The 27,071-nt window shown below is 38.1% G+C and overlaps 1 protein-coding gene across 2 annotated transcripts in view; it reads left to right on the forward strand.

Annotated features, from left to right (window-relative positions):
- LOC127636509 (roundabout homolog 2-like) overlaps window positions 1-27,071 on the forward strand; it is a 105,759-nt gene that overhangs the window by 49,939 nt on the left and 28,749 nt on the right. For both annotated transcript variants that reach the window (XM_052117037.1, XM_052117038.1), the window contains exons 5-10: window positions 57-195; window positions 472-599; window positions 11,417-11,541; window positions 16,910-17,081; window positions 19,718-19,923; window positions 25,715-25,796. In XM_052117037.1, the coding sequence (XP_051972997.1) occupies window positions 57-195; window positions 472-599; window positions 11,417-11,541; window positions 16,910-17,081; window positions 19,718-19,923; window positions 25,715-25,796 (852 nt within the window). The remainder of the gene's footprint in view (window positions 1-56; window positions 196-471; window positions 600-11,416; window positions 11,542-16,909; window positions 17,082-19,717; window positions 19,924-25,714; window positions 25,797-27,071) is intronic.

The following is a 27,071-nucleotide window of genomic DNA, read 5'->3' on the forward strand; positions in this document are numbered from 1 at the left end:
CTCTTTCATTGTGCCTCTCTCACACTCATCTGTCTGTGATGCTCTATTGCCCACAGAGCGGCCCATGTTTGTACGCAGGCCTGTGAATCAGGTGGTCCTTGCTGATGACAATGTGGATTTCCAGTGTGAAGTTCAGGGAGATCCTACTCCGACAATACGCTGGAAGAAAGAGGAAGGAGAGCTGCCTCGGGGAAGGTGAGCCATGTGATGTGATTGACAAAAATGTGATTGTTTACCTAAACAGTGGCCCACGAGAGTCTATCCATTACAGGGATTTTCCAAGAATAAGGGATGTTGATGCACAGCATTGAGTGGATTATTTCTTTTTTAAAACACACTAAAAAGCATTACACACCAAACCCATTGCCGTGAAACTTCGCTGATACAGATGGCTTAGAACAGTGGGACACAGTTTATAAGCAAAGAACTGTAGAGTATTTCTTTATACAGTATGTATGTGGTTTCTCATAGGTTTGAGATCCGTGCAGACAACAGTCTGCATCTGAATAAGGTGAAAGCTGAAGATGAAGGCTCGTACACCTGTTTATCTGAGAACAGCGTGGGCAAAGCAGAAGCTTCCGGAACACTTCAGGTTCACGGTGAGTTGCAACAACTGTGCAGACACACAAATGCTGCTTAGCTCAGTAACTCTTTGTTAAACACACGTACACACACACACACACACACACACACACACACACACATGCACACACACACACACACACACACACACACACACACACACACACACTGAAACATCTGCCAGCTTTGATAATAATTCTATTATATTCTTCCCTCTGAGTTTAGCATCTTTCTCATATATTCAACAAAGTCTCAATTTTATTAGCCAGAGCCCAGATGCACTTGCGCTCACCTTGCATTTCACTGATTACTGGAACGAAGTGCTATGGCAACAGCCATTTATTTAAGTCTGACAGATACAATTAACATAATTCCATCTGGTTAGAGGCACATATTGCCCCATAAAACATGACTGTGGCCTTGAATTAAGAATATTCCACACACTTAATAGATGCTTACACTACCACACTTGCTGTGAATTATTTTCCCTGACAGCTAATGAAAGATGATTCATCATGTGAGGGAAACTAAAACATTATTAGTACAGTTTTGCAGAAACAGTGTAGTGGCACTACTTTTAGACTGAAGGAATCTATGTTCTGGAAAGAGTTTATTCTCTGTTCATGTAATTTTGGAATTACCATAACTGCAAGTTACCAATTCTTAAATAATGTTTTTGTTGAACTTGTAATAAAAAATGGAAACTCAGAATTGTCTAGGATTTATTTTACTCTAAAGGCTAAAAAAAAACAATGCAGAAAATCTCCACCTTCTACTTGATCGTTTTGACGTCATATAAAAACAACCATAATTGCTGCCCATTCAAAATTCCAGGGTATTTTATTTTAGCCAATGTTAACTTGTGTGCTTTCTTTGTTCTTAAGGAATTTGCAAAATAATAAATAGGTGAATTATTATTGTGATTAAGTATTTTAACATCAAATAGAAAGGGTGCACAAGAACCCATTATGAGCTTTGCCATAGAATCAAATAATTTGTGAGACTGACAATGTAAACAGATGTTTGAGTAGTCATCTTGTAATTCCAAAAGCATGCAGCATTAATTTGAATGGCATTCTCTCATCACTTCCTCCTCATACTTCCTCCTCATACCCTTCTTCCTGTCACTGGTGTTCCATTCCACAGTAATGTTTCATTTACCACTCTGGCTATTTTTTCATTCATCCTCAATGATATAAATGCAAAACAACATCGAACCAGTCCACTCTTCTCATTTTTATAATTTCTTTTGTCTCTCTCTTTCTCTCTCTCCATCCTCACCTCCATTGTAGTGGGCCCATCTCGTAAGTACCATTCCATTTCATTTCTCTGCATGCTTGTGGGTGTGGTTCAGATTTTTGTGGAGGTTGTGATTGGTTTTGAATGATTGTGACAGGTTAAAGACCCTTGAGGGATGGACAATCAGCCACCTACAAGTTTCTGTATAGCAACTGGTAGAACCTGGCATGAACAGCCATGGACATTGGTCGATTTCAAGGGAATGCATTGACTGATAAAATGTAAACCTTTGCTTTTGATGAAAGCATCTGCCTAATGAATGTAAAAGTACCTACAAAGACATCCTCAGAAGTCTTAAAATCTTACCTTACCTAACCTGAAATACACAAAAGCGATGACTCAGAGAGTAGTTCAGTCCAGCTCATTAACTCAGATATGCAGAGAGGTAAAAGAGGCTTTCACTGTAAAAAAAACAACATTGAAAATGCAGGAATTTGAAACTTAAGAGCTTAAACTGAATGGTTTGGTGGGCGAACTGGATTTTATTTAGTGAGGAAACTTACAAAAGTCACAATCTACCACAAAACAGGATTGACCTCACTCCTTCCACTCTAGAGAAATACAGTACGTGATTTCAGAGATTCTGAAAGGGGAGAGAAGCCGCAAGCTTGGTCTTCTACTCCAAAGCCAAACTGCTGTCACTTTAAACCTGATTGGAACTCTTATTTTGTTCTCATAATGTAGCAATGTGAGTTATATAATATGCAAGATTTGTGGGATCTGGAACTTAATTTTTCCCAAAGGCTGTGCAAGGTTTGATGCAGTGTGGGCTATTCTGTCAGCTAAAACAGCTCCAAATGGTCAGGCAATAGCCAAAAACCACTTGGTTTTGGCTCTGTATCCTTTCAAGGTCACCAGACCTACAATCGTTTTAGCCTTGAAGTGTTCTTGAATAGCATAAAATAAACATTTGCATTTTTTTTTTAGAGCTTAACCTTTTATATAATTTGCTTTGTTTCCTTTACAGAACATAATTTAACTAAAGGCACAATGAGGAGTGCATGTACAGAGTTCTGACCAAAGAGTCATTTCCAGATGTGTTATTTCTGTCAAGGAAAAACAAAGAAATGGAAATTACTATATCTTATGCTGACAAAGCACTTCTGTGATAGCTAGAAAGTCTGACAGACAGTGTGAAAGAAAGAACATGTTTTCCTAAAGGGGTAAAAGGAAGTTTTCTTACAGCACCAAGATGGGTCTTTGCACTTTTATTTCTCTCTAGTGTCTTGGATAACATCGAATTGAACGTGTGGGAAATACACTTTTAGGGTTGCTCAAACATGTAATTTCAGTCTTTCTGTGGAAATCTAGACTCTGTTCCAAAATCTCTGAGCTGATTACCTAGGAAACCTAGTTTTTAGGTCATCATAAGCACATTATATTTTTCAATTAGTGTTTATTCCATACTCAAAACTATCAAAATAAAATAGTTCTATCTAATTTTAATGTAGTGTTTTTTTTTTGTAGAGCATTTCAAATCAGTCACTTATGAGGTCCCATTTAAGTTAGAATGCTATCTTAGAATGTGCCTATGTAGACAATAGTCAGCTTACTAGGTTTTGGAGCTAGTGAATTGTCTGTACTGAGTGTATCACAATGTTTATTTTTTTAGAATATTAGTCATAAAGACATTCCATATACACTGGTTCATAGATTAGGTGAAATGAGTCATGGACATATTTAAAGAGTGAAGCTTAGGTTAGTCAGACTTTGTGAGAGGCAGGAATAGGAAGAGAGAATGTTTTCTTCCCACTAAAGCAAATTTGTTTCATCATTCACTCAGTGTCATGTCAAAAGATAATCCATGGCATGCTTTTCCTCATCTGCCCTCTTCATTAGCATGTCTAGGAGACAGTAAAGATGATTTAAACCCATGTTACAACAATTTAAACCAGATTAATCCTGCAGCCCTTAGATCCAAACACACTTATTATGAGCTGTCCAAAAAAGACAGGGGAAAAAAGTCTGTCCTATTCCAAACAATGACATGACTGATATTCGCATATGCATATTACTGTATTCTCAAGGGAGGATAATTTAAAACAGCACAAGCTCCTTGAAAAACAGCATTTATGCAGATTATACTCATTTTGATTATGCAGTAAATATACTGTATGTTGAGTGAATCTGGCAAATATTGCTGGACATAAACTGCTGCTCAGCTAGTCATTGTAAACATATGCTCTGTATTTGTGTAGATAACCTCCAATCCTGTAAAGTGTTTAATCTGTTACACTCTAAAGACTGTATTAATTGCATGTAGGGGTTTTTAATTGCGGCACTGAGCAGTGAAGCATAACCCCACCATGCTTTCTGTCTGCATCACTGTTTGACGGTGACAACTGCCTGTCATTTCCACCCCTCTGGGGATAGATGCTGTGTTTTCTATATTTTGAAGAGATAGTTCATAATAACATGAAATTCTGTCATCATTTACTCACCCTCATGTTGTTCCAAACTCCTATGGCCAAGCCTGCTTTCTTCCGTTAAACTCAAAACGACATGTTCGTCATTATGTTAGTCTCAGTCATTATTCATTTCCACTGTATATTTTTTCAATGAAAGTGAATGGTGACTGGGGCTGTCATTCTGCCTAATCTCTCTTTTATGTTCCACGGAATAAAGAAAGTTGTATATGGGGTTGGATAGTGATGTCAAAATGTATGTACTTCAGGATCAAGTTGATACTATAATAATAATGATTAAATGATACCAGTGTTTCTGCAGTACCAGTAATACCGAGCATAAACTAAATTCGCTCCCCGCACTCTGCTTAACAGACAGAAGACTGCTTTCAAATGCTCACATGCTTATTTGAGCGAGTGCTTTGTTACTCCTTTTACACTGAAATGGACAATTAATCAAATAAAAATTGTGATATCTCTTAGTGTGATTATTAAACTGCAAAACGATGTAATTTAATTAAATAAATATACACTCTGTGTTCTTCAAAGTGAATGTGTGAATACATTGAAATACCGCATTTTAAGAGCATCACGCACTGTGCTTGTTGGTAGAAGTTGACAGAAGTGCACATTCACTGTGACGTGTGCAGTACCTGCAGACTATATATTTATATAATTAAATCGCAGCATTTTGTGCTTTAATAATCACATTGGGCCACATAACTTAAAGGGATATTTCACCCAACATTTTTAATTCTCTCATCATTTGCTCACCCTTATGCCATTCCGGATGTTTATGACTTTCTTTCTTCAGCAGAACACGAATAAAGATTTTTAGAATACTTTTTTGGTTCATACAATGAAAGTGAATGGGTGCCAAAATTTTGAAGCTCCAAAAATCACATAGGCAAGCCATATGACTCCAGTAGTTAATCCATGTCTTCAGAAGCGATTTGATAGGTGTGGGTGAGAAACAGATCAATATTTTAGCACATTTTTACTATAAATTCTCCTCCTTGCTCAGTCAATCTCCTCTTTCACATACTTCTTCTGTCTTCTGTTTATAATACATAGGCCTCTTGGAAGGGGGAAGAATTTCTAGCAACAATTTACATAAATATTGATCTGTTTCTCTCCCACACCTATCAAATCACTTCTGAAGATATTAATTTAACAAAGCCTTTATGTGCTTTTTGGAGCATCAACATTTTGACACCCATTCTTTTACATTGTATGGACCTATGAAGCAGAGATATTCTTCTAAAAATCTTAATTTGTGTTCTGCAGAAGAAAGAAAGTCATACACATCTGGGATGGCATGAGGGTGTGTAAATTATGAGGGAATTTCCATTTTTGTGTGAACTATTTCTTAAACTGGAGGTGTGAAACTGCTGTCAAAAACACAGCAAACGGAAAAGCGTTTAAGTCAAATAAAAGCTTGAATCTAAAGAAGAAATCAATTGAAGAAAACAGACATATGTTATTACTTTGTAGTATAATGTAATATTTACTGTAGTAGTAATAATAATAGTTATAATTATAATATTTAAGCAATATCTCACAAGAAAGAGTGCTTTACATACTGAATAGAGGTTTTCATCAATGTATTAATTTCTAATGTGATGCTTTGTTGTGCAGCACTTTATTTGACAAAGGTAAGAACAATGTTGTGTTTTATATTATAATGTGAGGATCCTTGCTAAAGCACTTTATTAAGTTAAAAAGATGCAATGGTACATATAAAAGTATTCTAAAGGAGTGTGTTCAAAAGAGTATTACCTATTGTTTTGTGGTATAAAAATTAGTATTGAAAATCATGAAAATATTTGGTACTGTTTGTTTGGAAAACTGGTATTGGTACAGACTACTATTCATTTAGTATTGTGACAACCCTAGGTTTGGACCAACATAAGCGGAGGGTAAATAATGACTTTTTGTCCCATTAAGACAAATAAAGACTTTTTGTCCCATTTTTTTTTGGGGGGTGTTTGTAGATGACCTTGAAGAGATAAGGCGATTTGTGAATAATGTTATAGCGTTAACACTTTTGTTAGTCTATGTTTGTGAGTGGGTGACACTTTCGACCTGTCACTAACCAGTCAGCCAGCCTGGCACCATCACGGTTCTGTCTTCTGGTATACTATTAAATACACCATATGTGCTTTTACAAGGAGGAGATATCCAGAAAAGACATAGTGATCTTAACAGATGGCATTCTATCTATAACTTGGAAGATTTTACTCCTGAGCAGTTATGTTTTTCATTGCTAACCTAATTCAAAAGTTAAACAAATGCATATCACATACATTACATTTATATATTTAATTATTTTTATTCATTTATTTGGCATGTTTTTATTTTAGTTTTTAATAAATTTTGATCTGATTCTTGGTGGGATATATATGGGGTATTTTAACAAGTTCACAGGAATGAGGAAGCGGGAGATGACAATTTTCAAACTCAAACTTTATCTTTTAACCAGAAGACACGCTTGCTTAACAGCGAAAAAGAAAACCAATGCAAATAACAATAAATCCAAAAGGGGGAATTAAATCAGGGCAGCGTTCAATATAGGTTTTAGTAGGTTGAGGTGGTAAATCTGACATGCCCTTCCACAATCCATACACACTACCTCATTGTCGACTTCCCCAACTCGCCGTGTGACCTCAAAGTTCCCTTGCCATTTCGCGAGTAATTTCGAGCTTGATGTGGGCACCAATACAAGTACTTTATCTCTCTATGCAAACTGTAGTAGCCAAGTTCCCCTGTTATACAGTCCACGGAACATTATCGTGATAGTAACTATGGGGTAATTCTGATTATCTCTGTGCACACACCTCAATCTCACCTCAATTATTTGCATCCAGTGCCCTGTTTTGAACCAAGCATTGATGAATAGAGGTTTGATTACAACCTGAATCCACCAAGGCTTGGTATGTTATCCCCTTGACACTTTCTGGTACATCCCTACTTGATCGGGGGCAGTCTGTGGAGTGTCGGAGACCCAGATCAAGGCCCCTACCTCCATTACTGGTTACAGATCTCGGACATGACCCGGCTCCCCACAACTCCAGCAGACCGGCCCAAGCCTCCCGCTCACACCTGTGGCAGCAGATTTCCTCACCTGGGGTGTAAATAAGGGAGAAACAGGGTTTGGTGATACAGGAAATCCCCAAGATCGGGGAGCTGGAACAGGGAGGAGGGATGGGGGGAGAGAGCTGGGGATGAGACAACAGAGGGGGGAAAGGACATGGTGCGCACCGGCCCGCAGATACACTGACAGATGGTCTTCCGACAGTTGGACCAATTCGTCCAGCGACGTTCAGCCATCTCAGGGCTTTGGCCGTGTGCTCAAAGAGCTTGAGGTAGGCCTCCGGATTATCTTGAGGGCCCATCTTTGTGAGCAACACATGAAGGCTCGCTGCTGCCAGGGAAAGGGCAGCGACGGCCCTCTCCTGGGGTACTAGGCTCCGCAGCACCTTCCGGTCAGTCTCCTTGGCCTGAAGGAGCACCTCAAAACGCTGCTGCTGCTCCATGCGTAGATCCAGTAGCACTCAAAAACATATTTTAGCCTATTTTTAAGATGTATCCATTTCAATTGAATAACACATTTCCATCTAATTGAATTGCCTAATCTTTAACAAAATAAAATTTACAAATCTTACAAAAAGTTTTATTAGTTACATTTTCTTCAAGACTATTCAATTCTCCCCAGCTGCGAGTTTTTTCCGGTTTTGGCATCAGTGTAACTAGTTCACTGGAACGAGGAAGTGGGAGACAACGATTTTCAAACTAAAACCTTGTCTTAAAGAAAAACCTTGAAGATATGCTCACTTAACAGCAAAAAATAAAACCAATGCAAATAACAAAAAATCCAAAAGGGGGAATTCAATCAGGACAGCGTTTAGCATAACGGCAATGGCCAACACACAAACAGCTTGTCAGCTGGGCTCTCTCTCCCTCACACTCTGAGGACTCTACCTTTTATTTCTCCCATCTTTCATTGTGAACACAGAAACATGGTGAACACTCGACCATGCCCTCGCCTCCACAGGTATATTTTTTCTTAAAATCTCCTCCTTGTCATAGCATATAAGTATGTAAATGATGCCTCCAATTCTCATTTCGCTACACCACATGCTGTTTCTGTATGTTGTTTTAACTGGTAATTATTTATCACAGCTCAGGGCACTTTTTTGGTGGCTTTCAGTTCATGCTGCTACACTATGAAGTCATATTTTTAGAGTGAAATCCCTTGAGACAGTGTATGTGCTTATCAGTGACAATGCAGCTAATTTTTTTTTATTATTTTTTTTATGTCTGACAATTGCAGAGATTTCTCAACAATTGTTGTTGAGCAAGATTACAGTAGAAGAATAGTAGTTTCCACTTAAAAACAGAAATTATTCATTTAATATAGCTGCATCTAAGGTGCTGCAAAGAGTAATGGGAGAGCCTGTATTTTTATAAGATGATTTTGGAGGTATGTCATACAAGCCATTAAATATTTCAGGCCTTGCATCAGCCCAGGTGGGAGAGGTGAACCAGTCAGTACAGGTTTGTAGGCAGAAATGGACAGAAGAATGGCAAATGGGTATCATAACCTCCCCATTTTGCTTTAGTGATCCCAAATTATACAGACAAGGGATATGTTTCAGATTTGACCTCTAGGGTCAGGTTTAGGGGTTCAGCTTAACCTCTGGACAGTAACCCCACGACCCCTGTGGTCAGGCACTCTATTGGGCCTTGTTCTGTTTCAGCATGCTTGTCACCTGCAAGCTGTGATTCAGCCTACGATGTACAAAAAGGTCTACGAGAAAATCCAGCAGGCAGGCTGTAAGAGAATTGGGGAATTGATCCTAAACAGCTGTCTTTATATAAATAGCATTTTTTGGATTGTATTTGGCTTTTGTTATGAAAGAGACAAAAAAATAAATAGAGAGGTGAGACGGAGAACTTCAAATCATGGCAAAGTTAGAGTGTGAGAGAAATAGAGTGCAGTTTGTTAGCTGTATTAGCGTGGAAGGCGCAAACACTCTCAGGCTCAGGACTTGATAAATTAGTGGTAAATTTGAGGTGAGCTAAAGGAGAAAGCCCTTCCTGAGTAAAAATGTGTGTTGTCAGAGCCGGCGTATCACTCTAATCGTATGTGAAACAGAAAAATTTCGAGGGAGTGGGAAGGAGAATGAGAAATCAAATAGCTGGTGAAGGTTAAAGGTGACAGTATTGCTAATTCACAGGCATCTGATAAAGGACAATAGCATGGAAATAATCGATACCATCAGCCCCAGCCCAGTTTGAACATCTGAAGGCTGATCGTCAGTTTAGTTGATCAAAATTGAGCAAGTTTATCAGTTTAGCAAAATGCTATTAGTTCATTCACATACATTAAAGCTGAAGTTTGTTATTTCTAGTGTCACCAAACGGAATTGTGAAAATTATGACGTTTTCAACAGTTTTTCTGAAAACTCCCCCTGATTGCCATTTGTTTGTAAGAAAAAAGAGATAGTACTGCCCTGAAACTGATGCAATGTCAGGCTGGTCAGGATGCTCAAACAAACAGCAATGTTTTGATAGCACCACAGTGTTTACACTTTAAGGGGAAATCAAACAAAAAATGGCTTTCTTATAGTTGCCTCTGGATATTAAGCTGAGATATGAGAAAGTATTAAAAAAAAAAACATTTAAATTTACATATGTGCTAGACAATAAAGATTTCATTAAATGTAATGCAAAATACAAGCCAAATGCAACAAATTGCACTAAATGCATCAAGCATGTTGTCACTCCTCTGGGTTGGAATATTGAAAGTAATGTCATGACAGCATAACAGGAATACATCATGGTATAATACTAATAATAGAGGTTTACTGTTGTGGTCCACGTGAAAATTCACTGCATAAATGTGTGCTTGGTGTGAATAGGCCTGCAAGGCAGTTGGCAGGTTAGGAGCTGTGCTAGGTCTTGACATGGTGCTGTGTAGAAAAACGGCTGCAGGGCAGATAAGCCTAGAAGATTAGCATCCATCAGAAAGAATCGTTGATCACACTCATGCCAAGGGCAAGAACCAAGAAGCCGCAGCAGAAGAAAGCCAACAAGGTCTCATCAAAGAGATTGAGTGAACAAAAGTGAGCAAGATGGGAGAATGGATCCAAAGAGAGATAGATGTATTAAGAGCCGAAACTATTGGTCACCCAATGATGCTCTTGTAATTTCGAGAGCTCCTTGTTTATGTCCAGCACCTCATTAGAGGACTGAAAATGTACATTAGGCCAAAGAGTCCAGATTACTTATATAGATGTATATTTGCTCTTGGTAAGCCTGCACAGCCCCCACAAGATAAGTGCTCTTCAGAGCTGCATCAGATCTGCTATCATATGCTTTTAAGTACCTCTGTGGGAACAGATGAGAAAAGACTTCCATAATAAATAGGCTTTTTAAATCCATCTCTTTCTGTTCAGAATATCATACTCTACCAGCATTACAGTAGATCCCACTGAAACCCCTGCCTTCAAAAAGATATGCATTTGAAAATGATTGAGTTAGTGTAATGCCCCTGATTTGTGTCAAAACAGAGCAGAAATACGGCTCACGTAACAAAAGCCACACACATCAGGAAACATAACTTAAAGTGATTGTTTGAATGTGGAACACATTTTTATAGGAAACCCAAACTATTTACAAGTTAGATCTCAGTATTGGTTTTGTGTTATATACATTCAACTGCATACATGCATGACCTATGACTTAATTTAAACAGGCTCCATAGCTCAAATGTCAGTGTTTGCATGGTGAAGACACTCTGCACACATTGTTTCTTCTTTTACAGCAGTGGTGGGCCCAGTACATGGTACAATGGACAATATCAGCAATGACAGATTTACTGCATGCCACAGGCATGCTAACATGCACACACATAGCTCATCTCCTTAGGAGACTAAAGTTTAGACTAAACAACACAGCTTGACTGTACAAATCTTGGATGCACTGAACTTGGAGTTCAGGTTGTTGCATCTAACGTCATAGCAGAATAGCAGAACAATTCTAGAACTTCCTCAAGATTCTATAGGATCTTGATTTGTTCTGTATGGTTATGCAGCGGTTTTTCACAGGTCTCTTTCTCTGTACAGTTCCCCCTCAGATTGTGGTTCGTCCACGAGATCAGATATCTGCTCAGGGCCGCTCTGTCACCTTCCTTTGCGGCACAAAGGGAAATCCCCCTCCTGCAGTGTTCTGGCAGAAAGAAGGCAGTCAGGTAAGAGACAACAGTGCACCCACTTTCAAGGGAACCTTACAGTCAGTGTCAAAACATATATCGGCTGAATACTTTTATGGTCTTTCCTTAAAGGCTCTTTAGTAATTCAGGGTTAAAAATGACTCTTTAGTCAACAATACCAAAACAGTTCAAATGTTCATTTTGTTGCACTGTAAAAAAAATAAAATAAATAAAGAAAGAAATCTTAATCAGCGTTTTTGTCTTGTTTTCCAGTACAAATATTCTATTCTTATTTAAGAATCAAAGTTTTATAAGATATTAATACTCGCTTTCACAAGTTTTATGCTTTAAACCTCATAAACCTCACTAACTTTTGTTTGATTTATGCTTAAAAGGAGACAACAAACATAGACAACAAAACAAAAACAATAAAAAAGAATAAACTTAATTTAAGATATATATTCTCTGAAGACAAGTCTTAATATCATATGCAATTTTGCTTCTTAATAGATTCATCTTGTTTTAAGGATGTTAAGATATTTTTATTGGGGGAAAAAAGGCAAAAATTCTGAGCAAGAAAATAATTTTTAGCAGTTTGGAAAGATTTGAAGAGAAGGTACTGGTTGTTAATAAAAGGAATAATCGACTCTGGACCACTGAATAATTGAAAATGAATGCACACTCAAAATGGTAATGGTTATATAATATAATTAATTTCAATTATGCAGTGATTTGGAGACAATTTTTCGACTTATTACATGGTTACCACCTGTACTGTCTGTATGTAATGTGGTTACCTCAAAGCATGTTTCAGGGTTTTGTCCCTAAAATGCTCTTGTGTGTAGTAGTACTTCCTTACACCACCAATTCATTATCTTGGTTTAAATGGGTCAAATTGCCATTACTTGTTGGAATAGAATATGGAACTGTAATGCAGTCAACAAAGCTGGAGCAATTTTACTTATAGCCATAGATATAGAAATAAAATGAAATGACATCTTAACGTCTTTCAACCAGTCGGATTGTTCAACAGTTTTCAATCAAGAATTTCAACAGGATAAATTAAGTACTCTATATGTGTATTGCACATCTTGCATTTTTCACTGTTACTGCTCTGTAGATGTGAGATTAAATAAGAGGTGAGTGATACTTCTAAGATTGTTAGTGGGAAGGCAGGACTAGTGCCTACATAGGCTGGAAATCTGATGGATTTATTTTTCATTACCCAGCTGATCTCACATGGAGGATAGGGTCCTTGGGAAGCACCATGTGTTTGATGACAGGATCATGTTGTCTGTTGTTTGATAGGACATGGTGGGTGGTCACTGATAATGCATAACTGGCTCTCTGAATTTGATTCTGTGTTTTGTGTGTGAAAAAGGTTTATTTGAATGAACCTCATGAAACTTGTCAAGAATATGCCGGTCATGCTTCACCCTTGTATCACAAGGAAAAAGAAAAAGGATTTAATTTTTGCTTAACGAAAATCAAGCCTATCTTTGGAACATTGAGATTATTTTGCATTGTTTTCATGAGAATTTAGCACATTTTCCTATCCAAATTTTAAATACTGCAACGTGAAAAAAATACAAAATCATTCTGTTGCTGTTCTGTGAAAAAAACAATGACTTACTATTTAAATAGTTAAATACATCATGGTTGTATTTGTTAGTTGTTGGTTGTTTAATTTATTTTAATAAATAAATAATTACAGTAATTTAGTTTTATACTGTAAAAATAAACTCACTGAGCACCTGTAGACCTACTTATTCATGAAATTATTTTATCAGCAATCGTTTGGCAGCAGTGCAATGCATAAAATCATGCAGATAGAGGTCAGGAGATTCAGTTAATGTTCACATCAACCATCAGAATGGGAAAAAAAATTTGATCTCTGTGATTTCGACCATTGCATGTTTGTTGGTGCCAGACAGGCTGGTTTGAGTATTTCTGTAACTGCTGATCTCCTGGAATTTTCACACAAAACAATATCAAGAGTTTTCTCAGAATGGGGCCAAAAAACAAAATCATCCATTGAGCGGCAGTTCTGTAGACGGAAATGCATTGTTGAGGAGAGAGGTCAACTGAGAATGGCCAGACTGGTTTGAGCTGACAGAAAGGCTACGGTAACTCAAATAACCACTCTGTACATTTGTAGTGAGCAGAATAGCATCTCAGAATGCACAACACATCAAACCTTGATGGGCTACAATAGCAAACCTGCCATGACCAAGACCATGACGGGAACTTTATTAGGTTCATAGTGCTCCTAATATAGTGCTCAGTGAGTGTATATTTCATAGTTATGAGAATGTAATGAAGGTTATCACTGAGAAGGAATTATAAAAAATAAAAAATAAAAAGTTAAACATACAAATGCATTTTGGTTTGAGAATTTGTTGGGAATTGTGCTTAACTTTTTTTTTTAAATCACAATGCAATAAATCTCAATGGTCCTGAAAACATGCTTTATTTCAGTTAAGAAAAATATATTTTAAAGTTATATACTTATATATATAATTTTTTCTTTAGATTTTTGGGTGAAATATGTCCTGGATATTTAACATGCAGTTTTCATGAGATTGAATCATTTATGTTTAATGTACAGTATATTAGTGTAGATTTCACAACAATATATGAAGCAGGGAGAATTGCAAGGCTTTTGTCCAGGGATCACAGAGTTACAAAGACAAAGAGAGAGAAAGAGAGTGAGGTGGAAGATGGAAAAAATGCCTTGCAGTCATCCTGGATACTGAGAGACAGGCCATTCAAGAGGTGAGAAGGAACTGTGGGATTTCTGCAGGAGCTTTTGTGTGTATGTGTATCTGCATGTGTATGTGTGAGTGCACAGTTTATGTCTCCTCAACGGGTCAGAGTGGGTTAGAACTTGTCCCTGGGCCCCGTTAGATAACACCCTCACGTCTCTATTAATAAAGCACATCACAAGAAATGACAATATAATTCTCTGGTTGTTCTAAAGCACTCGGAGGAAGCTGGCTCCCATACCCCTTCTTCCTTTCTTCCATCCCCCTTTTTTTCTTCATCTAGCAGAGTGTGTCATAGGCCAGGAGTGATTGCATATCCGCTGTACTGTGGGTCATGAACTGCGCTTTGTTTAATTTTGGGTCTATTCTTTGTTTTTGGTGTGTATGTGGGGTCATTCTTCGATGTCGGCTGATAGAGAAACAAAATTAAAGACGAGTGTGAGTCCAGTCAGAGCCAGAGGGCTAGGGGTGAGGGAGTCAGGGGATTAACCCCAAAAATGAAACAGTGACACACACTATAGGTCTGCACGGACCTTAAAATGAAACCTGAACCGACCCGTACCCGAGACTGTGTGGCCCGACCCTACCCGGCCCGAACGATATCGTCAGATTTTAAGCCCAATCCCAAAATCACTTACTATCTAATTTCTTCTCCTAGAAAATACTGTTGCACTAGAGCAGAAGGGGAAAAACGCAATGCCTTACCGTTTATGCACTGAAACTTCACCTGATTCAGAACAATCTGGTATAATATTAAACAGCGCCCTCCATGCAGCCTGAACTTGTTTAGAATGTTGAATCTTTATGACAACTGTGCAGAAAACAATCTAGATGCAGCACAAAGAATGAAACAGAGCGCAGGTGACTCAACATGCGTTTTTGACAATTTTACGTTCTTTTTAAATTGACATGGTGTTTAAAATATACCAGTCCTGCACGAGACTCTGAAGAAAAAGCTGGCAAATCTGAAAGACATTCATCCAACATGTCTTTAAACAATGGGAAAACAGAACAGATGCAAGCAAAAACACATACGGGGTGAACGGCCCCTAACTTGTCCATTTGCGCATCTTTGAGTGAGAGCGTGTGCACAAAACAAGTTTGGTAAGTCTGTTTATTTTTTCATTAATTACAAACCCGAACCCAGCCCGAAACTCATTGGGTTCTCGGGTCTCATCATGTAGACCTCTAACACACACACTGCCCATTGGGAATAATAGGACAGCTGTTAGTGTTGCAGCCTCACACAAGAGGAAGACTGCTTATGTTTTTTGTATATCAGTTCTTCCTGACCCCCCTCCCTTAAACAGCAGCTGAGATAATGCAGCCATTGTTCGGCTCACATAAGGAAGTGAATCACTGCGGTCAAGCAGAATTTATGCCCCAGTGTCACGTTGAATGCACAGTGGTGTTTCGTTATTGTAAATGCAAATCAATCATTAATTGGCCTGTCTTAACTTTAAAATATAAGTGATAAAAATATAGTACATGAGCAAACCTATTGATTATACCATATCCTATTTTACTATATCACTTGTAAAAACAATCACAAACAGTAATGCGACATGTAAAATTATAAGATGAAGCAATAAGCCACAAAGAAAATGTACCTTAAAAGGTAAATTCTGTTATTGTGTATAGTTCACCCAAAAATTAAAATTCTCACAACATTTACTCACCCTCATTCCGTCCCAGATGTGTATCTCCAGCAGAACACAAGGTACGTTTTTTCTTTTATTATTATTATAATTTTTTTGGCTCGCTGTGCATGACACAACGGAGACTCACAGCATGTGGAGGCACATGCTATTCTCCATGATCCACGCACAACTTACCACGTGCCCCATTTGGAGCAAGAACCACTAATCTCGACCACGAGGAGTTTACCCCATCTGACTCTACCCTCCCTAGCAACCGGACCAATTCACCAGCACACCCTGGATTCGAACTCGCAACTCAAGGGGTTGTAGTCGGCATCAATACTCTCTGAACTACCCAGGCCCCTACAAATTAAGACTTTTAGAAGAATATTTCAGCTCAGTAGTTCCATACAATGCAAGTGAATGGGTGCCAAAATTTTTATGCTTCTAAAAGCATATAAAGGCAGCATAAAAGTAATCCATAAGACTCCAGTGGTTAAATTAATATCTTCGGAAGTGATATGATAGGTGAGGGTGATACAAATTTATGTTATATGGATTACTTTTATGCTGACCTATTTGATTTTTGGAGCTTAAAAATGTTGGCACCCATTCACCTGCATTGTATGGACTAATAGAGCTGAGAAATTCTTCTAAAAATCTTAATTTGTTTTCTGCTGGAGATAGAAAGTCATACACATCCGGGATGGCATGAGGGTGAGTAAATGATGAGAGAATTACATTTTTTTGGTGAACTATTCCTTTGAAAACTCTGGCTGTTTTTGGTTGCCGCATCGCTTTAATATTTAATTGAATTGATGTGTGGTTACATAATCATAAATCACCTAGATTTTACAAACAACCAATCAGATTAAGTTAATTGGTTGTATACAGCAAACAGCTCTGTTTTTGTCCAAGTTATTAAGGCTACAGAGCTAAAAATAATCTTATTGAGCAACTTTGTGATTTATTGAATTTAACAATATTTGCCCTTCTTAACAGGTCCTGCTGTTCCCCAGTCAGCCTCCTTCACAATCGGGTCGTTTCTCTGTATCGCTTAGTGGAGAGCTAACAATTACAGATGTTCACAGCGAGGATTCTGGATACTACATCTGCCAGGCCATCAGTGTTGCAGGCAGCATCCTGACAAAAGCCCTTCTAGAGGTGGAAAGCAGTGAGTGAAACTTTAAAATAGCTTTGGTCACACAAACACAAACACACACATACTGTTACTGTAACACAGTTGAAGGATGGGCAAGGAGGAGGCGAGAACCGGCTTGTCCACATAAATTATATTTTAATGAGAAACTGAAAAACACATAAACAAACACACATGACGGACATGTCCGTAATTCTCTCTCTCTCGAACAATCGTCACCGGCCGCCTTTATCCCTCGCGCGCCTCATCAGGCTGATTGGGGACCGGGCGCGCGATATTTCGACCGGCCCCGCCCCCCTCCGCTCCACAGTTACCCTTTCACACACCCACCAGCTGCTTCAAACACCAGCAGCCGGCTTGTATTGATATTTAAATATAAATCAAACTACATTAAAGATCCATAACTGTACATGTAATTGAAATATTTCTCTGAGGCCTTATCACAAAGATTTTAGTCATATTTTTGTTTGCGTTTGAACAAATTGTTGCTTTGCCCCACCGTGGCCTTGTTCCTCTAAACCAAAATAAATGAAAAGACTTCAAAGCCGCCCCAAATTAAAATTTCTGCGGCCCACAAATGAGAGAACAGCAGGAAGCAGTGGAGACGTAATCAGAAAGGACAAGGCGAAATTGTGCTATGTAAATAACCGCAGGAACATATGCCGTCTCAGTCTTGCTCTTCAGTAACAGGATAAACAGTTTGCGCATACTCCATATGTATGTGTGTGTGTGTGTGTACCACAAAATGCATTTCAGCACATTACACAGAAACCTTTGCGTTACCTTTGAGTCCAATATTAGCGCAGGCTCTCTACTGTAGTGTACGTAGAGACCCCCCTGAAAAGCTCATTTGGAAATTATTTGGGGAAGTCTCCTATAAAGGTATGTTAGTAATGTGTTTACTATTTATGTTGAAGGAATACTTCTGTCATTTAATCGCCCTCATGTTAAGTTTACATTTACTCAAACACATATGACATCACCCTATTGAATGTAAATATCATTTTACAAATACAAATACAATTTTTCAAGTTATCTCGGTTGTATTTTCCTGTATACTTGAGGTGCACCAAACAGGAAACACCAGGAAAATCTATATTTTGTAGCTTGTGATATCAATGTACCACCAAGTCATTTTTGTAATACTCACCCTCTTTCTAACCTTCTGTAGTCTTGCTAAAAAACAGCTGCAGATTTATTAAATGTAATCCCATTTTACAGAAACTCCTCTGCCTGCTGTGGCCTCTAAGGAGGATGACCCTGGCAGATACTAAAGCATGCTGGCATCATCTAACTGATGTGTGCTGTTCTGTACTGACATAATACATAATGAAATGATCTATGGAAGGGCATATATATATATAACTCGTGCTTCTGAATATCACATTATGTAGGCAGCCAACACAGTATGTTTGAATAATACACCCTTTTCCTGACCTAATGGTCTTTCCTTCTCTTACCGCGGTGGAGAGAAAATGTTAGAGATGCAGGCTACCTGTACCTGGTCCTTGTTATTATTTCAAATGAGAATGCTGAAGTGACCGAATCTTCAATTATTTATCTATAGACTTTTCTCTTTACTTGGGTCAATAGATGAGTTTTCAGCTCTAGTCAAACAAATAATAAATAATTAATGCAAACTCTGGCATGTTCATCTATCACATTTGCGTATAGTAGGAACACAGCTGAAAGAGAAAAAAAGATTGCAGAACATTGTATATCCCTGTGGAATTGTTCTGAATACCATAAAGCTAAGAACCTGATGATGTTATAAGCTATATAACCAAAGAGAAAACAATTCTGGTATCAATAAGCAGTTTGGTCTCCGTATGTTAATAACATACAATTCTAAAATAGCTCTATCTTTACCATTTATTGACAAGTAAATATGCTTGAATGCATAATGTGTATGGGTGTGTATTTGTTGTATGTGTGTGCAAGCACTGAAGACGCAGCAGGATTTTTCTAATTGTGCGTCTTTGAACATGCAGAGTGCGCATGGAGTTATTTGCACTAATTAGTGGGTCCAAAAGGTGACTACACTTACATTTTGAGCAATTGATGTCACAAATAACCGCTAGAGGAAGATGTAATCACCACTAAACATCAGAAGATGATGGTAAAAACAACAATAGTGGATGTGCAAGTCAAGAGTGTATTTGTGAGTGAGTGTGGAGATACCTGCATTTGTATTACTCTGAAGGAACATAAAGTCATCTTTATGGGTCTAAACTCCTGAAGAGAAAGTCTAATGTCTCATAGCAGGTGTAGCGCTACGTTCGACTGCGCACAGACGCTGAGCCTTTGCATCAAAATGGAAGTATACCTAGGACTTGAGGCTAACATATCATCTTTTGTGTTCCTTGGAAGAAAAAAAGTCATATTGGTTATTTTTGGGTTAACTATCCCTTTAAGGCATCCAATTTTTACAATGATTACAGAGTTATTTAGTGTAATTTTGGTCTGATATAATATTTTCCCACCCTGTTGCCATCAGTTCACAATGTGCTTTCCGTATCTTAGTTAGCATAATTCACAATGTGTCTTTTTCAATGACCTCTCAATGTGTCATTTGACTGAGTGGATGATATGTGGGTAACATGCAAATTTGGCTCTTGTGGCCCACGCCTCTCTCATTCTCTTCACCCTAGCCCCTTCTGACCGGGTCCCTCCCATCATCCGCCAAGGCCCGGCCAATCAGACGCTTGCCCCAGGGACAACCGCCCAATTGCAGTGCCATGTGATGGGCAACCCTCTTCCCAGTATCCAGTGGGAGCGAGATGGGCAAAGAATCTTGGGCAACGACGAGCGCATTAGCCTAATGGAAAATGGCACTTTACAAATCACAGCCCTGCAGGTACTTGAATGAAGATTGTATTTAAGTGTGTGCATGAGGGTATGTTTTTCAGCTTTTATTCTCTAAAATGCTAATACACATGAATTATTAACATATGGTTATTTCAAAGCATGTCCTGTCAACTCTCTGAGCTGGCAGACACCATATGCTATAGTATGATATTCTGTACAAACAACTCTCCAGTTGTGTTCATCTGGAACAATTTTCATTGTGATTTGATTTACAGTAATGTACCCAGACAGACATCACATGCCGTTCCATGTTGTAACTAGCTAAACGAAGTGATGCTGCATTACTAAGTTAACACTTTTCAGTACAGTCACAGTAGCTCTGCTATTTTCATATGTAGTGTTGGAAAGTCTGATTCATTCTAGTAAATCAATTTGAGGTCAACCATGTTTTTTAAAATGGGTTTATTTTGCGATGACCACCTGACTGTATATTATCCCACTTATTACACAGCTACTTACCAAATAGATAAATAAATGGACATGTAATAGTTCTAGGGAATCAATTCATTAAGTTGATTTATTGAAAAGAACCGATTAAAAAAATTATTCACAGCTAGTTTCCCTCTTTGTTTTTGTTACAGAAAAATGCAGCGCTTACTACATTTGTAAATCAAATAATCTAATAGTCATGTATTTAAGTACTATAGTTTCAGTGCAGATAGCTACTTTTGTTAGTAGTTTTTACTGTAGCTAAATATATTTTTAAAAGGGTAGCTTGAATGTAGTTTAACAACTTTACATTTTGAGTAGCATAGCTTTGGAGGCTACAATTACAATGTAGCTACCATAACAATTTTCAGACATGCAAATATGACATTTAGACACAGATGATTGCTTTAAAATGTCATTACCACAATCCAATCAATGACGGAGACATAAAATGCACAAACGAAGTTACAGCGAACAGACAGGATTAATTAGCAGATCGATCGTAATATTTTCTTGGTGGATGGGTTTGAGGTGACCCAGCCATTAATGCGAGAGTTGTGCACAGCAATAAACCGGTAATTATGATCGTAATGTGAACGTGTGCTGCCGTTAATGTTAGTGCTTGCTAGCCTAATGAAATCCATTGCTCAAGGCTTCAGGGGTGTGTGATTGTGGGTTTCACCTGAGGTTGTAGCACTGCAGTGAACATGAGATGTTGTGTTAATTGATTGTGCCCAGTAATGATTAACAGACACTCATGCCTTAATTAAATGCTCATTCTAGTATTGAGAGAGGAAGGAAGACAAGCAATCTTTATGTGCTACTCTCAGCAACCATGTAAATAATCCATACTCTCCTCATTGTCTTTAAGACATTAAATGTGCCCTTGATAGCCATGTACAGTGACTTTGCGGACAACTACCGCCAAAGCAGATGCTACATTATTGTGACCAATTGGAATCCTCCTTTTATTATTTGCACAGATTTTGTTTATCAACAGGGCTGTTTTCAGGGTGGCAACTGGGAACAATGTCCCGGCCCTGTGCCCACTAAGAAGCCAATAACACAGGACACATTCTTGCTTTCAAAATCAGCTAGTGAAAGGGACTATAGCACTAAATGCAGCATGTATTGCATTAGACACTGAAAAACGTCAAGGCGCGACGCAACAGCCAAAAATGTCAGTTTAGCTCATTTGCATAGGCCAAAAATATCAAAGTACCTGTGTGAACGTTCCTTAACATCCTCTATGGTATAGCCTACTTCTCAATGGGCCCCTGAGAGTGGGAGCCCACTCATAAAAAAAATGTTCGTCCCAGGCCCTGTATATTTATGTGATAGTCCTAGTTTATCAGTATGGATTTAGGTTATTTTGCTTTAGTGTTTTTTGTTATTTTACTGGCTATTTATTTAATGCTTTGTTAAAATTTGAACGATTGGATGTTTCTCTGGCTGTGGTATTGGCCCCATCCCTTCTTGTCTGGTATCTTTGTTGGCCCCCTTTAGTCCACAATTACCCTGGCATGATAGGAGAGCACAAGGGACAGGGAAACTGGGGTTTGCACAGATGGTAGCATATGAGAGAGAAAGAGAGAGAAAAGGAGAACACTGTGAAGACGTGCCATTATTCCGGGAGATTCGCCAGAAAATGTCTGCTCTCGACTGTGCCAAAGGAGTGAAGAAGAGCAAAATGTGGAAAGTAAGTTAGTTAGTGAAATCTAAAGGGAATCGCCTTAAAGTGAAATAGAAAGGGGAAGAAATGGGGAGCGTTGAAAAGCGATAAGATGAGAGAGACTATTTTAGAATGAGTGGAAATATTTAGCTCCCTATTTCCTTTTCTACTACTCATACATTTTTAAGTGCGTGTTTAGTGCTATGTTCTGAGCTGCCATCCGTGATTAATCAGCCTAAGCTCAGCTCTTTTCCTCTCTGTGCACACCCAGTTCTCCACCAATGACCAGCCAGCACAGCAGAGGTCTAACCAATTAGGTTATTCACTTTAAAGACTGAGAGGTCACTGAGAAAATTGTTACTACACTGTCTGTTTGCTCTCCTCCTTCTCCCAGGAGAGATTCATAAGTGACCAAAATAACACGCTACAGTACACTCCTGTACTGCATGAGGATAAAAAGCTATCCTTCTAAAAAGGGGTTCAAACACAAACAAAACATTTTAAATCTTTTCTGTCAATATCTGAGTAGTTGACAAGAAGTTTCAAGCAGTTTTAGCTGTTTCCAATTCTGCTATGTTATAATTAAATAACTACATAAACTATTTGTACTTTTCAAAATTAAAAGAGAAAAACAGAGAGAAAGAAATAGTGACAAGTTAAAGGAACCCAAGATATTCACTTTTACTTAAACGGATATGTAAATAGTAACCTGAAATCTTTATGTTGAATTAAATGTCAAATACACATCTGCTTTGTACATCAACTACAGATGGTTTTAATTCATGCTTAAATGTGCCATGTGCCCGTCTGCACTTAAAAATGTCATTTTTGACGATATAGACACATCGTAATTCTAGGTCAGGGTATGTGATTGTTTAGCACCGATGACTCAAGTCCTCAGACGTGTCATCGGTGCCCCTGAGCTGTCTGCACTATTAGATCGTTGTCACAGAGAGAAAGAAAGAGAATACAGTACCTCTACTACATCTTTCAGTGTCATAAGCAATTTTAGCCTGACTTCTCCCCTCGGCCCTGTGGTAAAAATGTTATGCCACTTTCACCCTCCCCTCACCACATTAGCTTTGTATTTCCCTTCATTTTATACACATCCAGTATGCCCGTCCTAATCAATTGATTGATGCAAAATCTGCAAATTTAATTAATGCACACAAAATAATTACAAAATTAACCATGGAATGATTTAAAGACATAGATGCACTAGTAAAAAAGAAAAATCTCAAATCTGATTAGTTGTTTAATTGGATACACTGCACATTGTTTTTCACCCTCCTATTGCGTACAGAATCTGCATACACCTTTTGCATTTGCGGGTCAATTTGGACCTGGTGGAATTCACGATTATATCATTCATAACCTGATGAGTTTCACCTAAAACTATATTGTAAATCATAAATAAGTTCTTAACTGTTAATACATGTATATTATGTATTTGCCATGTAAACTGGCAAATACATAAGTTATTGTTTAATATGCCTTTTTTTATAATACAATGCAGAAATTCTTTGACATATCAAAATATACATTAACTACAGCAAAACCAGTGTGATACATGTGAAGACAAATTTTATCTAAATATATCATAATTTACAATTTATATTAACAACTAATGTGAGAATTACTAGTAATTTGAACTAATTTCCTATTACTCATAACTGCTCAATACAACTTGGTGGTCAAAATATATGAAACCAATGTTGAGAGAGTATGGGAAAGAGGCAAAATGTAAGTGCAGTGTTTATAAGAAAAAATATAATTGATGTACATCTGATTGATGATAATAGATGTACAAAAAAATGTGTAAAGCCCCAATTGATGCCCGAGCCAAATCTGACCAGCAAACCCAAAAGATATAAAAAAAAGATTGTAAAAAATATGTAAAAGGTTTTATCTCTTAAACAATTTTATTAAAAATCTGAAAACTATTTATTATGTGTGTTTTGATAGTCTTGAAAAAGTCACAAAGTTTTGTACTTGTCTACCTCTCTCGGTTCAAAAATGAACCAAACGCAATAGGAGGGTTAAATAAGAGTTTTATAGATTAAGCTGTTCACTATTAAGTTATGTCTATAGTTATTTGTGTATCTAATTATATGTGCATGTAAAGGGTCAAAACAAAGAATTCTTTACACCTCAAAATGATGTCACCGGAAATCTGGTGCGATGTTTTTATTTCAAATTAGCATTAACTTGAATATTTTGCATATATTGCTTTCTTTTAATTTCAGTAGTTTATGGAAGCAAGGGATAATATGCAATCAGTTGGTCATTATCGCAAAATAATCCTGACACCCTGATTTGAGATGAAATCAGTGGTCAATTTGTTAAAACATTTTCAAAGGGGATGGTTTTGTCAAAGAATTGCTAGTATGTTTTAGCATTTTCTACAATAAATAAATAAATTGCAACTTTAAAATGTCATGTGGTGTGACCAAGTGAAAGTATTATAATACTTTGCTCTTTGAATACATGAGATTATACAACATTACACATTTCCTGAAAGTTTTAAAACACATTTTTCTAGGTCATTTGTTTTAATTTTTTTATTTTTTATAAATATTATGGATTTGTGAGGGTTTTCTCAGAGTTCCTCCACATGACTTGAACAAAATGTGCCTTTTCATAAAAATGTCAAAATTAATTTCAGATGTTTTTTAAAACTTCACACTCAGTCTTGAGGATCTAAAGGTGTCCGCTCTGTTTTATGTTTTTTATGTTCAACAATGGCTACCATCATGTTGGTTTCACCCATTGACTTTTTTTAAATATGAATAATATTTTTGAACACAATTGTTTCACAGTTGTTTTTTTTGTTTTTTTTTAAAGATTATTCTGCACTAGTCTTGCCGACATTAAATTTTTTCAAGAATTTCAGCTTTTTTGTACTGTCTCTGCTTGCCAGTGTTTTCAGAAATCCGTCGTGTTTTCAGAAATCCGGCATCTTTTCGGCATTGAGAGAGAGAGAACTCACACACTCAAGGTTGCCAGATTGCATACTAAAATGTCTGCCTTGCATAATATTTCCAAACTGTACAAGTGTCAAAATCTAATTGGGGGATTTCACCTCAAACATGTCAATATCTAATTCTGACCTGCTAATTGCCCTTATTTAAAGTCTGTTATTATCAAATGTAGAAAATGTTATATTTTACATGCATGATTAATTATAAGTAATGCATAACACTATTGATCTAAAGGGGATAAAAAGGGGAGATGGTGGTTTTACATGGTTGATGCTTTTTGGTATTTCTTGCAACAAGGGAGATGGCATACCCACGCATACCCCCTCAACTCGAGCCCTGGTTGAAATAATTATTATATCATGTTAGAAGAAACAGATTGCAAAATAATATGTGAGAAACTAGCATACCTATATAAGAAATTGGTTGCTAGGGACAACGTCAATTAAACAGTTTTACAGTCATAACATGAAAATGTTTGGCCACAGAATGTCACGATTGACCAATCAGAGTGTTCCAGAGAGCCGAGTAACAATGAAGGAAAAGTGATGACCCCTGCCGTATTACAGTGAAATAATAGGCAATTTCGAGGAATTCTTACTCATTTGTCAAGATTTTCACGCTGCAAAGAGCGAGGTGAGGCAATGCATTGTGATTGAGTTTGTCCATACAAATGCTGACCCTGAGCCTGCTGTTGCTAGGAAACGGACTCCGGTGCCTACACCTGTGTTGCCTCCAGTTTGAGTGGAGAGACAAGCTGGAGTGGTGTACTCACAGTGAAAGGTAAACAACACACACACACACACACACACACACACACACACACACACACACACACACTTACAAGCGCTTTATCATCAGCTTTATCTGCCCTTATCTTTGATAAACTCCATCATATCATTTATCAATGCTAAAATTTGCTCAGGAAGCTGTTTTTGTTGTTTGTTTGCTCAGCTGATATACATTTTGCTGATGTCAGCATATAGCGTAGCACCAATCTGGGATCAGAATTTTCCTCTTCAAAATTGATTTCTGTTATGATGTCCTATTTATCTAGACCTATACAAAAACGACAAGTTATTTCAGATAGACTGTGCCAACGGGACTATAGCTCAAACCAAACACGGACAAGAACAGTAGTTTAAACAACATAACGACTCGGTTACTAACGTAACCTCGGTTCCCTGAGAGAGGGAACGACTATTGCGTAAGTAGCTTACGCTATGGGAAAACTCCGTTTCTCGAGAAATATTGAAGTCTTTATGTAAAACGCATTGCAGCTGCACAGCAGACAGTGATGAGCGAAGCAGCTCGGTCATTGGCTGTGCTGCGGCAACTGCTCGAACCAATGACGGGGCGATTTAGAACGCGCCACCAATGGGGCGCGCCCGCTTCAGCGGCTCATAGCCTGCTGAAATTAGCATATGAGGGCTATATAATGAGCATCCCGTCATTCCGGTTCTTTAGGTTCAATCGACTGAAGCGACTGACCAAGCACAGGCACGGCAGCTTACGCAATAGTCGTTCCCTCTCTCAGGGAACCGAGGTTACGTTAGTAACCGAGTCGTTCCCTATCGAGAGGTCTCTCCTATTGCGTAAGTAGCTTACGCTATGGGAACCCCATGTAAAACGCCGTGCGTGCTGACTTTGCTGTATAAAGCCAGAGGCGGGTGCCTGAGCCTTAAAGCAAAGTGATGTTCCACGAGCCGGCCAGAGGCGAGCTATTTAGTGGGGTATGACAGGGCGCCCTTACCTACAAGGTGGGGTGCTCCTTGTACAAACACAAACACATATCTTATGTACTGAGTTTTTATGTACTGGTACGCATAATAAACCCTCTAAGCTGGTCAGAGACGAACCTTATAAGGGAGGAGATAATGCCCAGCATGTACATACTCCAGTTCATTCCACAGTCAGACTGATAGAATGTTGGAATGTAGTGAGGGGACCTGTAGGTTATAAAACCTGATAAATGTCGAAGGCGAGGCCCAGCCTGCCGCCGCACAAATATCTTGAATGGGTATCCCACTCGACCATGCCCACGAGGAGGCCATGCTC

The sequence above is a fragment of the Xyrauchen texanus genome, chromosome 44 (assembly GCF_025860055.1).
Source record: "Xyrauchen texanus isolate HMW12.3.18 chromosome 44, RBS_HiC_50CHRs, whole genome shotgun sequence".
NCBI lineage: Eukaryota > Metazoa > Chordata > Actinopteri > Cypriniformes > Catostomidae > Xyrauchen > Xyrauchen texanus.